Below are 19,202 nucleotides of genomic sequence, written 5' to 3' on the forward strand. Positions count from 1 at the left end.
AGGAAAGTACTTTATGGTTGGTTAGTTTTAAACAATGCACTTGACAACCCCTCAAAAAGATCCACATTGACCTTCTATAGTCTTGGCTTTTCCAATCGCATCACTAATAGTAACAGGTCTAACAATATAGCCTATTTGGCTAAAATAAAAACAATTGACTGATATGGGTCGTATTTTGAAGTCCAATGCATTTGCTGGCATTGATGTAATGGAGTAACAAGCTAAAGAGCAAAATGACAGTTTCTTTTGTTGTCGAAGTTTATTTTTTCAACATTTTTTCACCACTATTTTTTCAAGCACTTTGTCCAAGTTACTGGAGAGCCAGAGCCTCTCCTGGCAAGCAGCTGGTACAAGGCAGGATACACCCTGGACAGGACGCCGGTCCATCACAGGGCAGGTAGACATGTACACACTCACATCAGGGCCAATTTTGTCTGAAGCTTATTAACCTACCAGTATGTCTTTAGACTGTGGGAGGAAACCAGAGCATCTAGAGGAAACTCACATAAACATGGCACATACAGCACAGGGCACCATCGCTCAAGGCAGCCATGCTAACCACTGCACCATCTTGCAACCCAAAAGTGGGAGTCTTACAGAGCAGAAGTCTACTCTGGGTTAACGGAAGATTCTGAGAACCATCCTAACATCCAGTGTTTTGCAACTATAGGGTTGTATTTTACTGCAAGACATATCTGCCTGAATTTAACAGTAATGTACAACAGTATCACATGAACTGTTCTTCTAACAGGGCTGTAAAGATGATAAGTACAGTAGAGTAAAAAAATAGATGTGGCTGAAAAGCAAGCCGAGGAACTACTCTGTAGAGAAAATCTGCGCTCTTTTCTGAACTTAGTAATGCATGTAAAGGACCTGTACTAATGTATCTGATCACTGGTGTTTGATAAAATTAATTCACAAAGAGGTGAAGAATAAAAGGTGAAGAGACTTCTATTTAAAAGTGAGGACAGAAGAGGATTTCTTTTTCCGCCATGTTATCGAAGCCAATTGCCATCCTTAACTACTAGCTTATCAAATGGACTGCGTGAGCAGAACGGCCTCCTCTCACGTCCTTTCTCCCATTTCCTTACTGTACGGTCTTGCTGCTGTGTAAATGAGGCGACAGCTAAAACAGATACCTTACAGTACACTGTATGAGTGAAGTTACTTCCCAAGTGCGCTCTCATCACCGAGCTGTTTAAGACTGTGCAGAGAGGAACACAGGGTTTCAGGGGGGTCATATAAATCCTTTTTTATCACTGAAAATTATTAACACACCATTCAGAAACATGGGAATTTCTTTAAGTGCTTGATTTATTGAGATCAACAGCTAGGAAAAAGAGTATTTTACTCTGTGTGCCTTTCAGTCGAAAAGGCTATGGACTACGATGTGGCCACTGCAATAGTTTACGAATTCACTGTTTCTTTCCTACTGCAATAGGGTAGGCAGTCCACATTTGAGAAGAAACAATGTTTCAACCATTAACTAATTCTCAAGAATAATTGGTCCATTTTTACTTTAGCATGTTACCTAAGGAATACAAATAAATCGTTGAATCTGGAATAGAGTTTTTAACTATAATATTTTGTACACATGGAAACATTTCTGAAAATGTATATATTTCTAAAACATGAAATGCCTACATATTGAGCTACAAAGGTTTGAAAGCTGGCATGCACTATTAGAAACACCTGTTCCTAGTGTATGTTACAAATTACTTTCACTAATTCTATACTCTGTTATGGTACTTTAGGCTTGCTGGCTGATTTTATCTTAACATTATTGGCTTTTGGTTTACAGTATGTGTTTGTTTGATGTTTCAGCCCTTTTTTTTCTTTTCAATTTATATTGCATTAAAGAGAGACTCACTGAGTCAACAATGAACCTTGTTACCTTTCAAAGCAGTTTTAAAGTTCTTGGTAATCTTTCCTTCCTCATCTAATAATCCCCATAATTAAACAAAAACACAGCACAGGGCACAGAGAGTGTTTATGCTTATTTTGGAAAGTGACACAGAGTATTTGGGTTGGTGGAAAATCTGTAAACGAGCTGCTATCTCTGTGCATTATTACTACGACCCTAGCAATCTCCTTTTTACAAAGATATACTGTAGCATGTTATAGCTGTCTGATTCTGAATCTTCTTTTTGCATTCAGTTTTTAAAGTAATACATATGTGTCTTAAAACTAGACATAGGTAAATTAAGTATACAGTATGTGCTAAGTACTATTATGGATTACAGAAATAAAAAATAGGTTTTATGTTATACAGTATACTGCACAGAAGATATTAGGTTATTATGCTCCAAATATACAATAGAGAATTATAAATCTACATGAATTATAGTTATAGTTATAAATAATATATAATTATATAATTATATAATAGCAGCTATAGGTTTGCACATAGCACTAGCATTGTTTATAGATCCTGGCTGGATATATTGTATTTTTATGTGAAGTAAGATGGAAGTCAATTTAAGTGGTTGATATGTGTTTAGACCAGACTATTAGGACATGCGACTTTATCTCTTGGGATGAAAAGCTTGCTTGATGGTTAAACGGTTTGTTTTTACCTGGGGGGGCACGGTCCGAGGTTGCAGAGTCTGACCATTAGAGGAGGACGGCTGGAGTCGTCACAGAGGTGATCAGCTGCCACCTCTCCTCTCTGCTTGTTAAGACACACTACAACAGCCTCTTGGTTTCCTGTCAATAAAGAAAAGGTGGAAACATGGAAACAGAACAAGGATTACAAAAACAGATGACATGCTGCAGACCTGATATTTAAGACCTTAAAATCCCCGAGCTAAGGGCTGCTTAGATGCTTGTTGCTTCGAGAAAGTAATTTTACAGATTCTTATTCAGCAGTACTGGGCAAGCTAAAACAGTCCATGTTTATACAAGGTCACAGCAACTGAAACAGGTTTTTAACTTAAATTCATGTATTTTGCCACCTGAAAGATCTGCTTGCCCAAAACACAAACTTCAACAGGAAACAAATATACTAGAGCAGAGTGAAAAAAATATTAAAACTGCAACTCCTGCTTCTCAAAACAAAGACTGTGTTGTGAAATTCTCCCTTTCTCTTCCTGCTGCAATTAAAAGGTAAGGCTAAAGCTAGCACTGTCTTCAAGCAGCTGCAGACACAATGCATGATGAGCTTGTTCTTCTTTGTCCTTATCAGATTCCTGTAAAAGCAGATTACCCTTTGCACAGGAGGCAGAGCAAGCCGTGAAGCCATCATACTCCCAGTCGTACAGCTGCTCACTGTCATAGTGGGGGAACGTGGGCTCAAACACAGTGCGATCCCCACTGCAGGGTCCCAGGTTACAGCCCCTCTCGGACACGGGCCTGTCCTCCTCACATTCCTCGTCGGGCAGGTCAACCTCTGTCTGCGAGAAAGACAGCAGCACTCGGCACTTGACTGTCCGGGTCTGGAGGCCATGGCCGCAGGTGGAGCTGCAGGGAGACCACTCTCCGGGTATGAACCTGCACAGGAAGAACATGGCGCTGGGCTGACATCATTCTCCTGCAGCTGCTGCGAAGGCCAGACCAACAGTTCAGCAATGAAGGACTTCCCATTGCCATGATAGCACCAAACTGTATACTTCTATATCCAACTGGAAGCCCTGAAAAGGGAGTCCACACTTGACAAGTACATTGGGTGAGTGTGTGCTCTGGATGCAGATGTGATGTGAGAATCCAGTAAAGATGCGTCAAACTTTATTATATTTTTGCACACCTCCTGAGCAATTTATTAGCTTATTAAATTGTAAACTTAGGATGCCTGTTTGAATAAAAAAATAAAATGCTCCAGATAAAGGAAATCGTAAGCAGTAATAATGATTAACAGATGGTTGGATTTTATGTTTTATGTCAGGAATTTATTCCTGCTTGTTTATAGCTTTTCAAGAAATGATGTCAAGGTTTGTTTGGAAAATTGGCTCTGTTAATGGAGAGCTCACTAAAACCTGGAACTAAAACCTATGTTTTTGTTAAAACTATTGTTATTAAGTCTTGTACAATCTGCAGCATAATGACTGTAGCATATATTGATCGGAACAAATACAACATTCAGCATTTGGCTTCGTTCTGCAAAAAAAAGTGATGATAATATGAATTTTAGTTGAGCGAATCACTCATACTCTTGGCACGATTCAGTATTCACCTAATAATGAAAATGACAACAACGATGCTGTGGTGATCAAAAACGGAACCCAATATTCTAAGTGAGATCTCTCCTGTGCATTGTTATAATATTGTTTGTGAATTTAGCATTTAGCATTTTGTGTGCTTTGGCACATGAGGACATGGTAGAATCTACACAAACAACAAGATCCCTTCCATATTTATCTTCCTGCAGCACAGAAGCGCCCATGCAAAGCATACAATGTATGTTCCTTGCCTACAATAAATCACTTTGCACTTTTCCTTTGGCAAGTGTCTGTGTAGTCTCCAATATTGTGTCTATTTCTTTATTTCCCTTGTCTCAGTTTGTACATTTTGTACATTTTTAATGTTTTGTATTATCCAACTTCAACTAGCTTTCTAACCATATACTGTAAGAAGCTAAGAATTTGCAACTAACCTAAAACAGATCCCTGTGGCACACCAACATTTACACCATCATATTGTTTTCTCTTTGTTAAACATTCTTCTCATTCATGTGCTACATAATCTTGGTTTCCTATAGCTCTTAATTTGAAATGTATGCCTCTTATGAAGGTCCATATCAGAGGTATTCTAGACATAATCTAAATATACCAAGTCATACAGTATGCTGTATGAAAATCCTTGTTTCTGGTCAAGCAGGCAAGCAACATCAATATCATGAATTATAAGCAATGTAATGCACTATACACCCTTCGCTCCTGTGAATGTGCACTGCACCTCCATAAACCTTTCCTGCTATTAACAATTGCAGTATAATGTACCAATTGCAGCGCATTAAAGGAAACTATTAAACAGCCCATTTATTTGTTTTACAAACATAAGAGTACCATGTCTTTCAAAGCATTTAAATCTCTCCAACTACATATCCCTACAAGTAAACATGCACTTTACAGTACAGATTATTATAAATAATCCCTACACTTGTGAGATTTAGTTTCATGAGACCCATAATTCCCCCCAGACACAACATGTCAGGGTTTGACTAATGAGGCAGTGATATGAAGAGGCGTCATGATATCAGAATCAAAGTGCTTCATGTGACTGACAAAAACACCATTAAAAATAATGGAGGTCAAGATCTTTAATGTACTCTCACATAACATTGGTAAATATGTATAAAAACAGCATAAATAATAGGTCTAAGTAATTCAGTGAAGCCACAGACATTGTGCACTCAGTGACTTGTTACCACAGAAAATATTAGTGATTTGTTCCATTATTTTAACGATTCATTCAATCTTCAAAAGCAAATTCATTCAATCAACAAAAGCTGTAAACTAAATGGCACAAACTGAGGGGTGAAGCCTTTGGAAGTGGCTACAGGATCTAAAGGACCCAGAATTAAAGAAGTGTTGAGTCTGAGCAGGGTTTGGGTTTTAATAATGAGCAGAGTACAGTGCTTCATTCTTTACTTGAAGAGGACATTCTGAAATGGAGAAGAGGCATGTCAGTTTCAGAACCAAGCTGCCTCCTCTTGTTATGCCCACTTTTGCTGGCAGTTCAGCGCACTTGGTGAAAAACCAGACACCTTTCCTACAAGGAATGGCTGCATAATGATTGAAAGGCACTTAGAGAGTGAATTGGAAGAGATGTCAAAGCTGTCCTGTTCTCAGAACTGACCACGGTAGCGTGAGACTTGATTTATAAAAATTACTATGAAATTGTCCACCAGAATTATTAAATTAGTCTGACATAACTGCGCAAAAATCTGAATGGAATAACAGAAAGCACGAACTGCTGTATGGAACTAAAGTGAGTACATTTGCAAAAATGCCCTCTGCATCAAAAGGGTCAGTGCACAGTGATAGATTTCTTTCATATGAAAATATCACTTTATATTAATTTCACCTTATTTTATTAGAATCAATCAAATGAGTACTATTACTGAAAAAAAGACTTAGTAAAAGAGACCATAATTTAAGACAATTTCTCAGGACAACCGTAAATGTAAACTGACAGTCCCTCTACCTTCATTATTACATCCATTCATCCAAAGGCTGCTTAATCCAGGCAACCCAGAGCCTGCATTTTATTTATATCCATCCATTTCATAACCGTGCACACCCTAGATGGAACACCAGTTCAAACACAAACTCACATCAGAGAATAACCCAAGTCAAGCAATCAACCGTTATACTGTATCTCTGCACTGTGGGAAGAAACTAAAGCACCTGGAAGAAACTCACACATACACAAGGGGAACATTCAAACTCCAAACAGATAGAACACCTGAACCCAATTTTATTTATTTTCTGACACTGTTTTCAAAAGCAGCTAACTTTATACTAAAGCAATCTGAGTGAAGCTTATTGTTTAAATGTACAACAGCAGTGCCCCACCTGGGATCTGAACCCCACAAACTTCCAGTTATGAGTCCAGATCCCAGATTACTGTCTCTTGGGATCATAGGGTGCACATCTGGATACACAAAAGGTTCCCCAGTCCAGAACCCAGGGACCAAGAGCTGTGAGGCAGTAGCACTAATCATCATGACACCATACTTAATGTCATAGTTAAGTATAAAATAGTCAAGCTGCGAAAGCTCCATGTTTTCCCTATGTGAACATTTAAATACACTTACCCCGCATTCCTGTAACACTTATTTTTTATGAGCTTCTAAGATATCTGTCTTTGGTAGACCACAAAGGCATGAGTATTTATCATTCAGAAGTATTCTGGCATGAATGCGTTTTGTGGGTTTGAAAACAGAGCTGCTTTCAATCCCTTGGCCACCATTAATGAAAATATCATTTCAGACCATAAAAAAGATAGTTCTATTAATAGAACAAAATGGGATGTAAAGAAAATCCAAGTGCGTTCCTTAAGACTGAAGCAATAAAATGAAATGCAAACCTCTTCACTCAGCAGAAAATGCGATATTGCTCTTCGAAAGATCAGATATGTTACTTGTTTCTATGTAGAAGGATAGACGAAACACCCTCAGGATATTCTGTGGCTTTTAATGAGTGTCGGGTTTACTATAATGGATCCACAAATACAAGGGATAAGTTGATATATGAATACAAAAGAAAACACACGGGCCACTTCTACGTCTCCAATGAAGCTCTCTCTTTCACACACCTCTGGAGCAATCTCTACTGATGGTGAAAGCAGGAGGTGCTTTTCTTGGTTATGAGAAAAAAGCTGCTTTAAGGAGCAGATGAAAATTAATGGATATGAACTCACGTTGGCTCCTCTGAAGCAGCTCTGGGTCCTTCCAGTTCCTGTGCTTGTTTAAACCAGGGCAGTTTAGCTTCCACAGGAAGTTTTTCTGGAAGAGTGTAATGCATAAATCATTCATCTGAGCCCTCAGAGTCATGCAGGGATGGAACACTTATGAAGCCTAACTGGCTCCTGCTTGTTCATCCCAGTGCCATTAAACAGTTAACCCTTTCACCTGGGATCACCAACGGATTAATGACATCCATGTCAAAGAATAAATATTGTATGTTAATTGTGATTCTTCTCAGAAAACTCCCTTCCTTGTCTCTACAAGAGAGAGACGAAATGGTAGGGAGAAATGGTAAGCCACTGGCAGGGATATAAATCACAGCCTACTTCACTGCTAATCAGAAGCCAGAGACCAGACTCTCCTCTCTGTGGTAGCTGGACATCTTATTCATCAAGGAGCTCCCCCACACATTAAACAAGCTGGTTCTTACTTATGTTACTGAACCGAAAATAATATTTTGAAAAGATTTTTGTTCTTTCAGTAAAAAAACACCCAGGATTATTAATCACATTATGAGGCCCAAGACAGCGGTCAGTGGCACTGAAGTAGCAATATTTTCTCTGATGTCTGTGCACATTGTGCAATCTGGCTGTACTTCAGTGTTCCTTTGCTCTGCAATTCATCTTGCTAGCTGGCAAGAGGTATAGGCAGAGGCTAAAGTAGAAAACTGCTCTAAAACCCCAGCAAAGCCTACTGGTCTGAGTAAGCCACCAACATTGATAGGCCAACAAATTATTTTGGGTTACATCAATAAAATGGCTGCTACAGATAAGCAAGGCATCCTCTTTTTTCCCCCAAACTCTACAAATTACTGCATGCCTGATTTTTACCATTTGCAACAACTTGTTTTGCATAAGCATGCAAAACACTTTCAGAAACAAAAATCACAGAAAGCTATTGCATTTATTCTCGGTAGCCATAACTGTACTCTAGTGCTCTCCTGGATTTTTTTCAGGCTGCAATTTTAGATAGTTTCCACATTACAATCTATCAGGCTCAGGAAGGATTGCGTTTAACTGGCGGAGTGCATATAACCCACTGTTGTCATCCTTAAGAGCTGTTCTTGCTCTGGCGTTTCTCAGACTTGACTCATCACTCGGTTGTCTGGGGAGCCAGGCTCTTGCTTAGCATCGCCTGTCATCCATACTTTTAGAGTAAACCCTATAGGCATCTAAAGTCAAGGTGAGCGAATGAAAAGATGCCTGAATTGTACAGTAACTGTTGCATGAATTGGAAACAGATGATAACCTGTCCATGTGACTTTAAATTTCTAATATTTTTATATTCAGATGTGAATTAGCCTCTCCAGCCTTCTGATACCTCTTTCTTCTTTGCAGATGAGGCATGTGCTTATACTGTAGCCTTCTACCCAGAAAAGTGTCAATCCTCTTCAAATGCACTGAGGGTACAGAGTTCCCAGATGGAGCACAAAAGACCACTTAATGACAGGTCTAGCATTTCAGTCACTCAGGCAATATAGAATGCAGTCTTTTTTAATATAATATGATCGCTTTGCGCAATTAAGACCAGTGGCCGCTGCTGACTATAAAGCATACCTCTGGGTTTGTAGCATGCGATAGGAACCACACAGTCTTCTTTGATATGGGGCTTGAGCTGTGGGTTACAGCCTCCTGTGTGCTGTCCGCGGTGATCAATACACAGAACCACTCTGTAACGCAAGCCGCGGCCACAGGTAACAGTGCACTGGAAAATTAACAAGCAATTACAATGCCATATCCCTGACAACCCTCAGGATATAAACATGACTCCATTTCTCATGCACAATAAATCAACAGACTCAAGTGCATCCTCTCACAGACTCCCACCCCCACAGTGTCAAGAAGCCTGGAGGCATAAAGATTAAACTGGGAGAAATTATAATAAAACCGTAGATGGCTAGAAAGAGCCCAATGAATTTGGTCAAAACTAAACAAATGTTACAGTTTGTCATGGCTATATAACCCAGAGTTAGTAACTGTCCTTCCTCTTAAACCTACAAAAACCTTTTGTTTATACAGAATGGATTTAAATGTGCTCACAACTTGGATTCCGACCAATGGAGACATTACTATTGTTCAGACGTGACTTGAAGTTAAAGTTAATTTAATACTTCCCTCTGCTACATGAGGGAAAAAAACACAAGAGCACTAGATACATTTAAATCTGTTTGTAATAACAATACAATGTAGTACCGCATTGTGGAAAATTCATATTTCTGTCCATCCAGCTTCTGCTTTTCTTTGCCTGCCCAGCATTACTCCCACTCCTATTTTATTTTATTTCTATTTAATCACTGACTGGGTTCGTTCGGAGTCGTCCGGGGGATTTGTGACAGCAGGCCTCCCAGGAAGAGCAGAAACTCTCTGGAAATCTTAGCTCACCTGGGACCATTCCATAGCCACCCACTTGGGGCAGTCAAACACGTTGCAGGTCTGCCTCAGTGAGGGTCTGGGCGAGTACGTGCACTTCCACTCTTCCACCTGGGATATCTGGCCGTGCATGGATTCCTCCACACACACCACGCTCCTCTCCTGGTGGCCCCCTCCGCACGACACCGAGCACGCTGTCCAGGGGTTGTGTTCCCAGCTGGGGAAATAGAGAACGCATGGCAGGTTTACACTCCAAACACACCTCGGAGCGAAATACTCTTCACATCTCGCGTGTATGGCTTCATCATCAAAGATGTACTCTACACCTCCCTAACAGCTTTCCTTTGGTAAGTTTACAAATGAGATGAGGCCACAGAGCCCAATGAGAGCATTTAGAAGACAGTAGCTAAGTGACCCAAGGATCACATCCAGCCATTTCTTAAAATAAATGCTGTTCCAGACGCTCTAGTCCCTCAGAAGTAAATAAAGTGCCTCCTGTTCGTGGTTTGAACTGCACAATATAATTCAACGCAGTTTCCACAAGTGCCCTCTGGATCGTGTTTCACTGTTCATTCTAAAGAAGTCTGCTGTGTTGACTTTGTCAAAGCCTTTCAGGATTTTCTGAATATTTGTATCAGGTCCCCTCGGAAACTTCAAGTACAAAAGTAATAAAGAGAGGAGTAAAACGGTTTAGCTCCTTTAGCCTGTCAGTATAGGACATTCCCTTAGGCCCCAGAGTGTATCTAGTTGCACTTCTCTGGACTGATTCCACAGCGGCAATATCTTTTTTGTTACATGGTGACCAATAATTTACACAATATCCCAAATGTGGTCTTACTATCATACTGTACATTTTCAGCACATAATCGCCTTGATTTAAATATTTATTGCTTTCCCCAATTGTCTAGACGATGTAAATAACATGTCAATATAAATACCAAACCTTTTTCAGAAATAACTTGTTCAAGATCAGTGTTACCCCTTACGTATCTATACTTTATTCCTTTGCCAGCTACATGTAATATTCTGCACTTCTGTCAACATTACAAGTTTTCTTGCTCAGTCCTGGAACTTTTAAAATGTATTCTTGGAGCTTCTACTATGTCTGCTAAACTACTTTGGTACCTCTATATCATATTAGATATTTATGTAGATCATAGACATAAATTTGGAGAAGCAATGGTATGGTCCTAATATAAATCCCTGTGGTACTCTGCTAATTGAATTCACCCCTTAGCCATAATTTCTATTTTCTATCCATTAACCAGCTCTCAAAGTAAAACCACAACATTTTGAAAGCCCATAAGCCTAATGTGCACACCTTGAAGCCCGATTTTTAATGCAAAACTGCATCAGAACCATTCTGAAAATCTAAATGTACCATATCATGTGCTCTGTGTGCATCTCTCACTGTTGTTGCTTGTTCATGAAAAATTTAGTTAAGATCTACCATTTATAAAACCATGTTAACTATCTCCAAGAATCTTATTCTGATATACAGTAAGTAATCCACTAGATCAGGTCTAATATTACATAAACCCATATGTAATAGAAATATGATTCATTGATTTATCATATTACCAATTTTCCAGTTCATGGGTAGTATGTTGCCTTGAGTGACTGTTCGAAAAGTTTCACTAGTGACCTACGTATAGCATCTCTTGTTTCCTTCAATACAATTTACAAAAAACCACCAGGCCCATGAGATATGTTAATATTAAGTTCTTCTAGTACACATACAGTAATTCTTCTGCCTCATCTATGCTAGTCCTATATAATGTAGAACTTTGTCCTACTGTACCTCATCTTGAGGCATGTTTTTGATTTCTTCATTGGCAAACACCTAAAGTAAGTGGAATATTCATTTAATACATCTGTAATTTTCCTTTCATCATCTAGGGTTTTCCATTGATACATTTTACTTCATGCTCTCCAATTCTTTAGCTCTCACAACTGAAAAAAAAAATTCAGTCTCCCATTGAAATATTCTATTCTTTCTCTTGGTTTTTTTTCCCATGCTTGCAATTCTTTAACTGCATTCCATCTTGCAGCTGTTTTTATGAAGTGCTTACTTCCTCCTTATTTTTCTTAATTGATTTTTAAAACCATTTGGGTCACTGCTTGAGTCACATTTGAATTACTTACTCTTGGAAGTAATCTGTTCTCTACTTCAAGTTGAATGCCTTTAAAATGTTGCCATCCATTCTCCACGGATTTCATATACTATTTAGGCCGTCCCAAAAGATATCCATCTAGCCCGCTCTGTAGCTCTCATTCCTTTATAATCCGATTTCCTTAAATTTTAAACCTTTCGATTTGAACTCTATCTGCACAGTTTCAAATGTACCTCCAAGCATGCCACGCTATGATCCCTAATGGTATTTTCACCTCCATTTTCTGAGCAAGAAAACAGTCATTACTCCTGCCTACAATTTCATTTTCAGCTGCCAACATTTCTTTTGTTTTTTTCTCAATCCCTCTGCAAGGAAAGTCTAAGTCCCGCTGAAACCATTTCATCCTTGCACATAATTTCAATACAATGTTGAATTAATATTAATATTAATATTGGTTATCTGTAGAATATTACCAACATGAAGCATTTGTAATGTTTGTATCAGTCTGACTACATACTGTAGGTTCTAGGACCTTTCATTCCTCTAGATTAACTGCCTTTGCCTACATATTCTTCTTGATGTATCATCTTTCCTGTCCTGTCTTCATCACCATTAGCCAAGTTTCTGCAATTCCAATTACATCACCATCTTGGTAATAGGACAGTTTCTGCTTCTATTGCAAACATTTTGTTTCTAATACTCCTAGCATTTAGCTTCAAATCTTTCCAGTAGATGTTCCTTGGATTCTCACCCCTTTTGCTCTAATGAAATGCTTCTGAATTTCCCTGTGATGATTCTTGAAGAGAGGTCAACTGTTCCTTTCCAGTTCTGCTACAGTTCTGTTTGAGAACTCTTCAGATTTTTACATGGTAAACATTCGATTAATAGTGATTTTGTATGAAAAAAACAATTTGCCACTGTGATTGTGTCAACCGATGTTATAGTGTTTAAGACGTATTTTTTAGTACTGGGTTTTCAGAGTTTACATACTGTAGTTATTAAAGGAAATAAGTTCTGCTAATCTTTTTTTACCAACAGTGTATTTTATTTCCAATACAAAAATCTGCCTTACTGTGAATATACCGTTTGAGCCCACTTAAACATCCCATGAAGAAAGTATTGCAGCCTAAAAGGACATCAAGCTACAAGAAATCAAACTTCAAACTACAAAGTACTGGAAAGGAAGAATAAAACTACAATGATGTCTTGTTTACCAGCATGCACAAGTGACATTTTACACTACAGTGTATTAATGACCATTGACAGTATATGTCAGTTACAAATTGTATGTCCTTTTGTAAAAATGTATTTTAAAGCTGAAGCAAACTGAAAGTTACAGGAAAGCAAGCTATCATGCTATCATGCTATCATGTGTATCATGTTAAGTACAGTAGTGTACTGCAGCTACAAACCCTCTAAAATATGAATAATGGGCCTCTAGCAATAGCTGAAATATGTACACAGATGGTGTCAAAACCAATAAATCAACACTGAAGCGTCGATAATCATCACCTATATGGCACTGTAGGAAGTTGCCATGGGCAGAGGTCAAGATTTCAGCTCAGTTTAAACGATCCACCGTGTACTTTGCTTAATAATAAATCATTGTAAAGATGCACTTAAACCTTGAGAAGCAGGTAGTCTACAGTAGCTTTAAGTACATGCAAAACCACACTCTCTTCATTATGTAAGATATAAATGTATAAAATATATGCTATATTTTATAGACAGGAATGTTTATTTAAAAAGGAATTTTAAAATAGAAACAACTTTAATTTAGTTGTGACAAATACAAGTTTCAATGGGTTTCTGCTGACTCTTCTTCTGGGCTCAAAGTTTACTTGCAAAAATACATGTTATTACAACTTTAAATTATTTTAAAAGCAGGTGCATACTTGATAGTTATTTTATTCAATGATTTAGGCCATTAGAGGTGTGAAATACAGGCGGCTCTGGTTTCCTGAGTTCTGTCAGGGCATTACTACCACTTACCGGGGCAGAGGCTGAAAGTGGTCATAAGGCATGATCTCCTTGAAGCCATCACTTGAAAGAGAAAATCGAACAAATCGGTTTAAAACCATAAAAATGGTACAGAATATTATCCTATTGAATTCTGCTCTCATTTTGCTGTTGTGTGCACATATATTTTTGCATTTTATTTGCACAAATGAGAAGGTGTACGACAGTTCTGTTTCTTGTAGCACGGTGATTGAAAGAAGAGATATTAGAACAGACAGACGAATGGAAGGATACACAGAAAAAGATAAATTGATCTCCAGTACAATGTGTGAAAATAGATTATTCAGTTATGAAGTGATGTACATCGGGATCCCAACATTTGCGAGAGTTAAGTGCAGAGAACCATCACGAATAGTCAGATTTGCGCGTAACCAATTCCACTCCTATACGATTGGATAATGTACCACAGTATATAGAATGTAAGGTTACAAGACGATAATTAAAATACAAATGCATTGGCTTTAAGTTAATTTAAACAACACTGATCAACTAACAGAAACAACAGTAATCACAAACTTAAAATAATCACTTATTATGAATCCTTCCTCTGCGTCCAGGTCTCTTTGTCTCCAGGCAGCTAATTTGAAAGTTGCGGTTAACAACCTTCAGCTCGGTTTCATCCTGCTCTCCTCTCCTATCATCCAAGACACAGGTGGCCAGACCGATTTGCAAATAAGCATTTTCAAGCATGTTAAATTCACAGATGTTGAGACCCTGCCTCACAAATGCTGTAATCTTCATCCTTTGCTGACGAATGCTATCATCTAAAATGTTCGATACACTTGGCATATCTTTATCGTCAAAAGTCATCATTATTATTTGCACAAGTAATGGCTATCAAGCTGCACAAACACCACCAACCTTGCTGGGCAGGGGTCCATATTACACTCCTTCAGCTTGGGTTTGGGCTTCTTGTTCTCAGGGTAGATGCGACAGTGGTGGTCTGGCAGCACACGGTTTGAGCGAATGTCAGTGCACTCTGCCGAATTCAGCTGATACCCTGCAGCGGATGGAAATATTCCAAGCCTTGGTTAGTGGCAGTGTTCTTAAGAGATGGCAGGTAGAAAGGGTTGTTCTGCAGTCTTCTGGCTTCTGATGACTATTTTTGGATTGTTTTATAAAAATAAACTAAAAATAATATCAGAAAAGAGTTATGCAGTTTGGCCAGCACAAAGGAAGCCTTACCTCCTCCACAAGTGACAGTGCAAGGGAAGAAGTCCGTCTCCCTCCACTGATAGCTGATAGGCTGATAGAACAGAAACTGTACCAGTGTGTCCCGGGGGGCAGCATACTTCACCTGCAGCCAAACAGAGAATTTATTAAATTGACAAAAACTCAAGGGCATATAATCCCTTACTAATCATGTAATAATCCTACATGTCACCTGTAAACCATGGCGACAACCCTGGGTTATTTTAAGAAGTGATTCAAAGTGCTCTTTCAGGTACACCTCCACATGCCTGACCTGCACAGCTCATGTGAGCCTTGTACCCGCAGTGCCTCTGGGGCAGAGATCTGGGATGCTCTTTAGGCAACTGGGGAGTATCCTGTGCAAGCACTGTTCTTATTAGTGGGGAGTGAGCTCACTAAAACAGTCTTGAGCTAGCCCTCTTGTGTCACACCTATGCCTACACCAAGGTAAAGGAATGAGTAACACCAAGTAACGGTACAGTACATTTAGTCCAGCGCTAGTTTTGTCTGTTCACCTTCCCCTGAAACAATCCCTCTAAAATATCAAGTAAAATTATCGATAATTTTCTTTCTAGAAAACAGTTCAATCTTATAACTGCCAGTTCTATTTATTTTACAGTATTTGTATTTATTACACAATTATTTTTGTTAACAAGGCCCCTTTACCACATTATTTATCCTTGCATACAATAAAGATCACAGATAAAGTTTATCTAAAATAAAGCAGCTGTTGCAACATAAATTAGTAACTCTCACCCTAACCCAAGATATTTTATCTTTTATAAAAACAATGGCATCCAAATTAGATATTGGATCACACAAATTATGGAGTCTTGATTAAAGAAATGATTTAAAACTAATAATAAAATGCAACAGCTAATGAAACATATTAGATTAAAGCAACATATTTTCTAAACTAAACAAGCCTAATGTGGATAACGTGCAGTAAATTTGCTTTGTGGGCATGAATCCAAATCTTAAGAGGCATTACATCACTTGTTCCATATTAAATACAGCATCTTACACAGTACATGCAATGGAATATCGTCAAGCCTTGCTTTGCAGACAATGATGATGATCAGAACAGTCATGGCATGCTGGTTCAATTTAACATAGATGTCCGTCAGTTTATTCTGTACATATGCAGTTTAATGCTGCCGTGGTAGCAGAAGCCTTCTGGAAGGTTAGATTTTGCAAATATTACAACACATAACTAAAATTAGGAAGACGAGTTGTCCTTTTACACAGACAATTTTTTGGAAGTACTAAAAATAAGTTGATAAGCAATCATAGTGAAGAAAAGACTTCTTGCTCCTACCTTTATTATAAAGTCAGCTCCCAGGGGCCCGTGAGCCCTGACAGTATGCCTGTCCTGGCTTTTCTGGACCTCCACTGTTGTGTTCTCTATGACGTATGTTCCTGAAGTGGTGAAGTTGTGCTCCTCCTTTCTTCCCTGAAGTGTCTGAGACTCAATGACTGAAAGGAAACACTAACTTGATGTGGTACCATAATACAACTCGGGACTACTCCAAAACAAGGTTATACACAGACAAGAATGTCACTACATGCAACTCAGGGTGAAATGACCAAATTCTTTCCATCAACATACTGTGACACCCACTCTAGGAGAAGAGCTGATTCATGCACCCATAACACCATGGCTGGCAGTCAATCTGCTAATCAGCCCATTCCCCTGGCAACATGATTGGACAGATTGTGAATCCCACCTGTGTATAATTAAATATTAAATATACTTATTTAATAATTTCATATACTTTAATATATATCTCTCTTGCCTACCTGCTCGCATGTAGGTTTGTACAGTGTCTATTACAAATACAGGACCAGAAAAGCCAATTCAACTCCAATAATGAAATGTGAATGAAAGTTTGGCTATTATTGAAGGGACAACCACTGGTAACTTGAACTTGAATTCAGGTCCCCTAAGATAAATTAAAGAAGTAGTAAATTCGCAATAGGGATGGAGTGTTATAAATACTGTGGAATAATGGTCTACATGAAGCTGGAGCTGGTAATTGGCAGGAATTGAGGTTACAGAACTTTCAATATGATCTGCTGGGAACAGGTACATAAATCCATTAACCCTATTTTTTGTTGTGCAAGTTGAGCAATTACTTTAACAAGTAATCAAAGTATTTTGATTTTATCAAAGTATTTATGACTTTATCTAGTACTGAGTTGTACTGTATGTGACACCAGAGCCTATCCCAGCAAGCAATGGCGCAAAGCAGGATACATGGGACACTATCACAGGACGCACACAGACACAACATACAAACCCCATGCAGATAGCACTCCAGGAACTGAACCCAGTTGGCAATACTAACCACTGCAACAGTGTGCCACCCTTTGAGCAACTGTGATCCTGCTGAACTGCTAAAAGTGTTTGAGGGGAAAAAGAAACCCCAAATGTAACTACTATAGTATTTTTTAGACTTGGATATTAACAAATTACTGAATAAAAAGTTTTCAGTTTTTCATTTATCAAAATATATCATCCTCACAGTTTTCACGAGGTAGAACATTCCTAAAAAAATGTTTTCGATGAACAAACAACTCAAAATAGCATTTGTCTCATTCTTTTCCAAATATTGAAGTGTGATCTCTTTTCAACATTATTTGGAATGTTGAGAACAAATTCAGAGTTTTCAGAAATTGAAACAATATTGATAAATAATTGTCATATCATATAAAATAATCACACATAATTAAAATTTCCTTTATGAAGGAAACAAGATTATACATGAGCTTCAGATAACATTTTGTTTCAGCTTCATTTTATGAACTAGACTCTCACGTGTCAAGTTTTTAAACTTTCACTTGAACTGTTTTAGCTCTTTTCCCCTTTAAACTTCTCTATGTTTATCCATCCTTGTTATTAGTCTCTTGGCATTTTAGGAGCGAGCTGTTAAAGCAATTTCAACCTCACTTTCAAATCCAGTATTTGAAATATCAAATAGCCAAAAAGCCTGGAACTCTGTGTTGTGTTGTTTGCCACCAACAATTGAAAAATTGTTTCATACAATACTGGTAGAGGAGTGTAGGTCTGAAAAGAAAGTATTCTTGTGGGAGAACAAATTGTTGAAATCTCCAGTGGACAGCTTACTAACATCAGTTGTAAGCCTGTAAGATCGTATCGCTCTTTAGCTACATTCCAAGACTACAATGGTAATCAAGACTAGAATGGTATCTCCTAATGGGCCAATCACAAGAGTTGATGGGAAAGGGCCTATCGCTGTTAATTTATTGCTGTCTTGGTACCCTTGTTGTTAACAGTATGTACTGTAGCACAGCACAGAGAAGGTACATTACATTACAAATGTAACATTACAAAATGTGGCAATGTCTTTGGTGCCAAGCGCTATACAGTACGTGGTACTTGTGTTCAGTGTAGTATACAGAGTGCAGAGAGAACTTGGGTTTTTTGAGGCAAGAACTTCCATGTTTTAAAACTTCACTGATATGGAACAAGGGGTTTCTCATAGTATTCAGTGGCTCGAGCTGCAGTATGATGACTTCTTTCATAAATCAGACAGCTGATATGCTGCCAAGACGATACCAGATGTTTAAAAGAGGAATGAGTATGAGACACAGTAACAGCCTGAAGGAAGAGAGACTTTAACCTCATCCAAGGATCAGCCTCCTGCTGAAAGTGATCCAGTACCTGTAGATTTACAAATAGTTTTCTTTCTTTTTTGCAGAAATGGAAACTAAGGCTACTCAATGATAATATAACTAGTGTGTTAAAAAGGACTTTAATCTCCATAAATTTCAACACCTAGAAATATTTTATATATAATGTGATTATTGTCATTAACACAGCTGCTTTGGCTAGTAAGAGAAGGAAACAGTGACCTACTGTATCATAAATTGGGAAATATGAGGAAGCTGCTGCTGAAGAATGTATGTTTTCTTACTCTTTTTTTTCATTCCATCTGTTAACCTTTTTGATAAATTTTGATTTTGAATTTCCCATAAATTGTACATTGCAATTCTAAGCTTAATTATTTTAACTGAATTAATCAATTACTTGCATTTGCGTAGGGTTTTCAATCTGCCCTGCCTCCAACACATGTGTGTTGC

General features: G+C 38.2%; 1 protein-coding gene across 1 annotated transcript in view; it reads right to left on the reverse strand.

The window, feature by feature from the left end:
- adamtsl3 (ADAMTS like 3) overlaps positions 1-19,202 on the reverse strand; it is a 164,192-nt gene that overhangs the window by 31,183 nt on the left and 113,807 nt on the right. Inside the window, exons 9-17 of the mRNA XM_088640746.1 lie at positions 16,417-16,574; positions 15,093-15,204; positions 14,769-14,907; positions 13,881-13,931; positions 9,787-9,991; positions 8,962-9,109; positions 7,360-7,444; positions 3,206-3,489; positions 2,577-2,706 (exon numbers count right to left, since the gene is read on the reverse strand). Of these exons, the coding sequence (XP_088496872.1) occupies positions 2,577-2,706; positions 3,206-3,489; positions 7,360-7,444; positions 8,962-9,109; positions 9,787-9,991; positions 13,881-13,931; positions 14,769-14,907; positions 15,093-15,204; positions 16,417-16,574 (1,312 nt within the window). The remainder of the gene's footprint in view (positions 1-2,576; positions 2,707-3,205; positions 3,490-7,359; positions 7,445-8,961; positions 9,110-9,786; positions 9,992-13,880; positions 13,932-14,768; positions 14,908-15,092; positions 15,205-16,416; positions 16,575-19,202) is intronic.

Source organism: Lepisosteus platostomus, chromosome 7 (assembly GCF_059453375.1).
Source record: "Lepisosteus platostomus isolate fLepPlt1 chromosome 7, fLepPlt1.hap1, whole genome shotgun sequence".
Classification (NCBI taxonomy): Eukaryota; Metazoa; Chordata; class Actinopteri; order Semionotiformes; family Lepisosteidae; genus Lepisosteus; species Lepisosteus platostomus.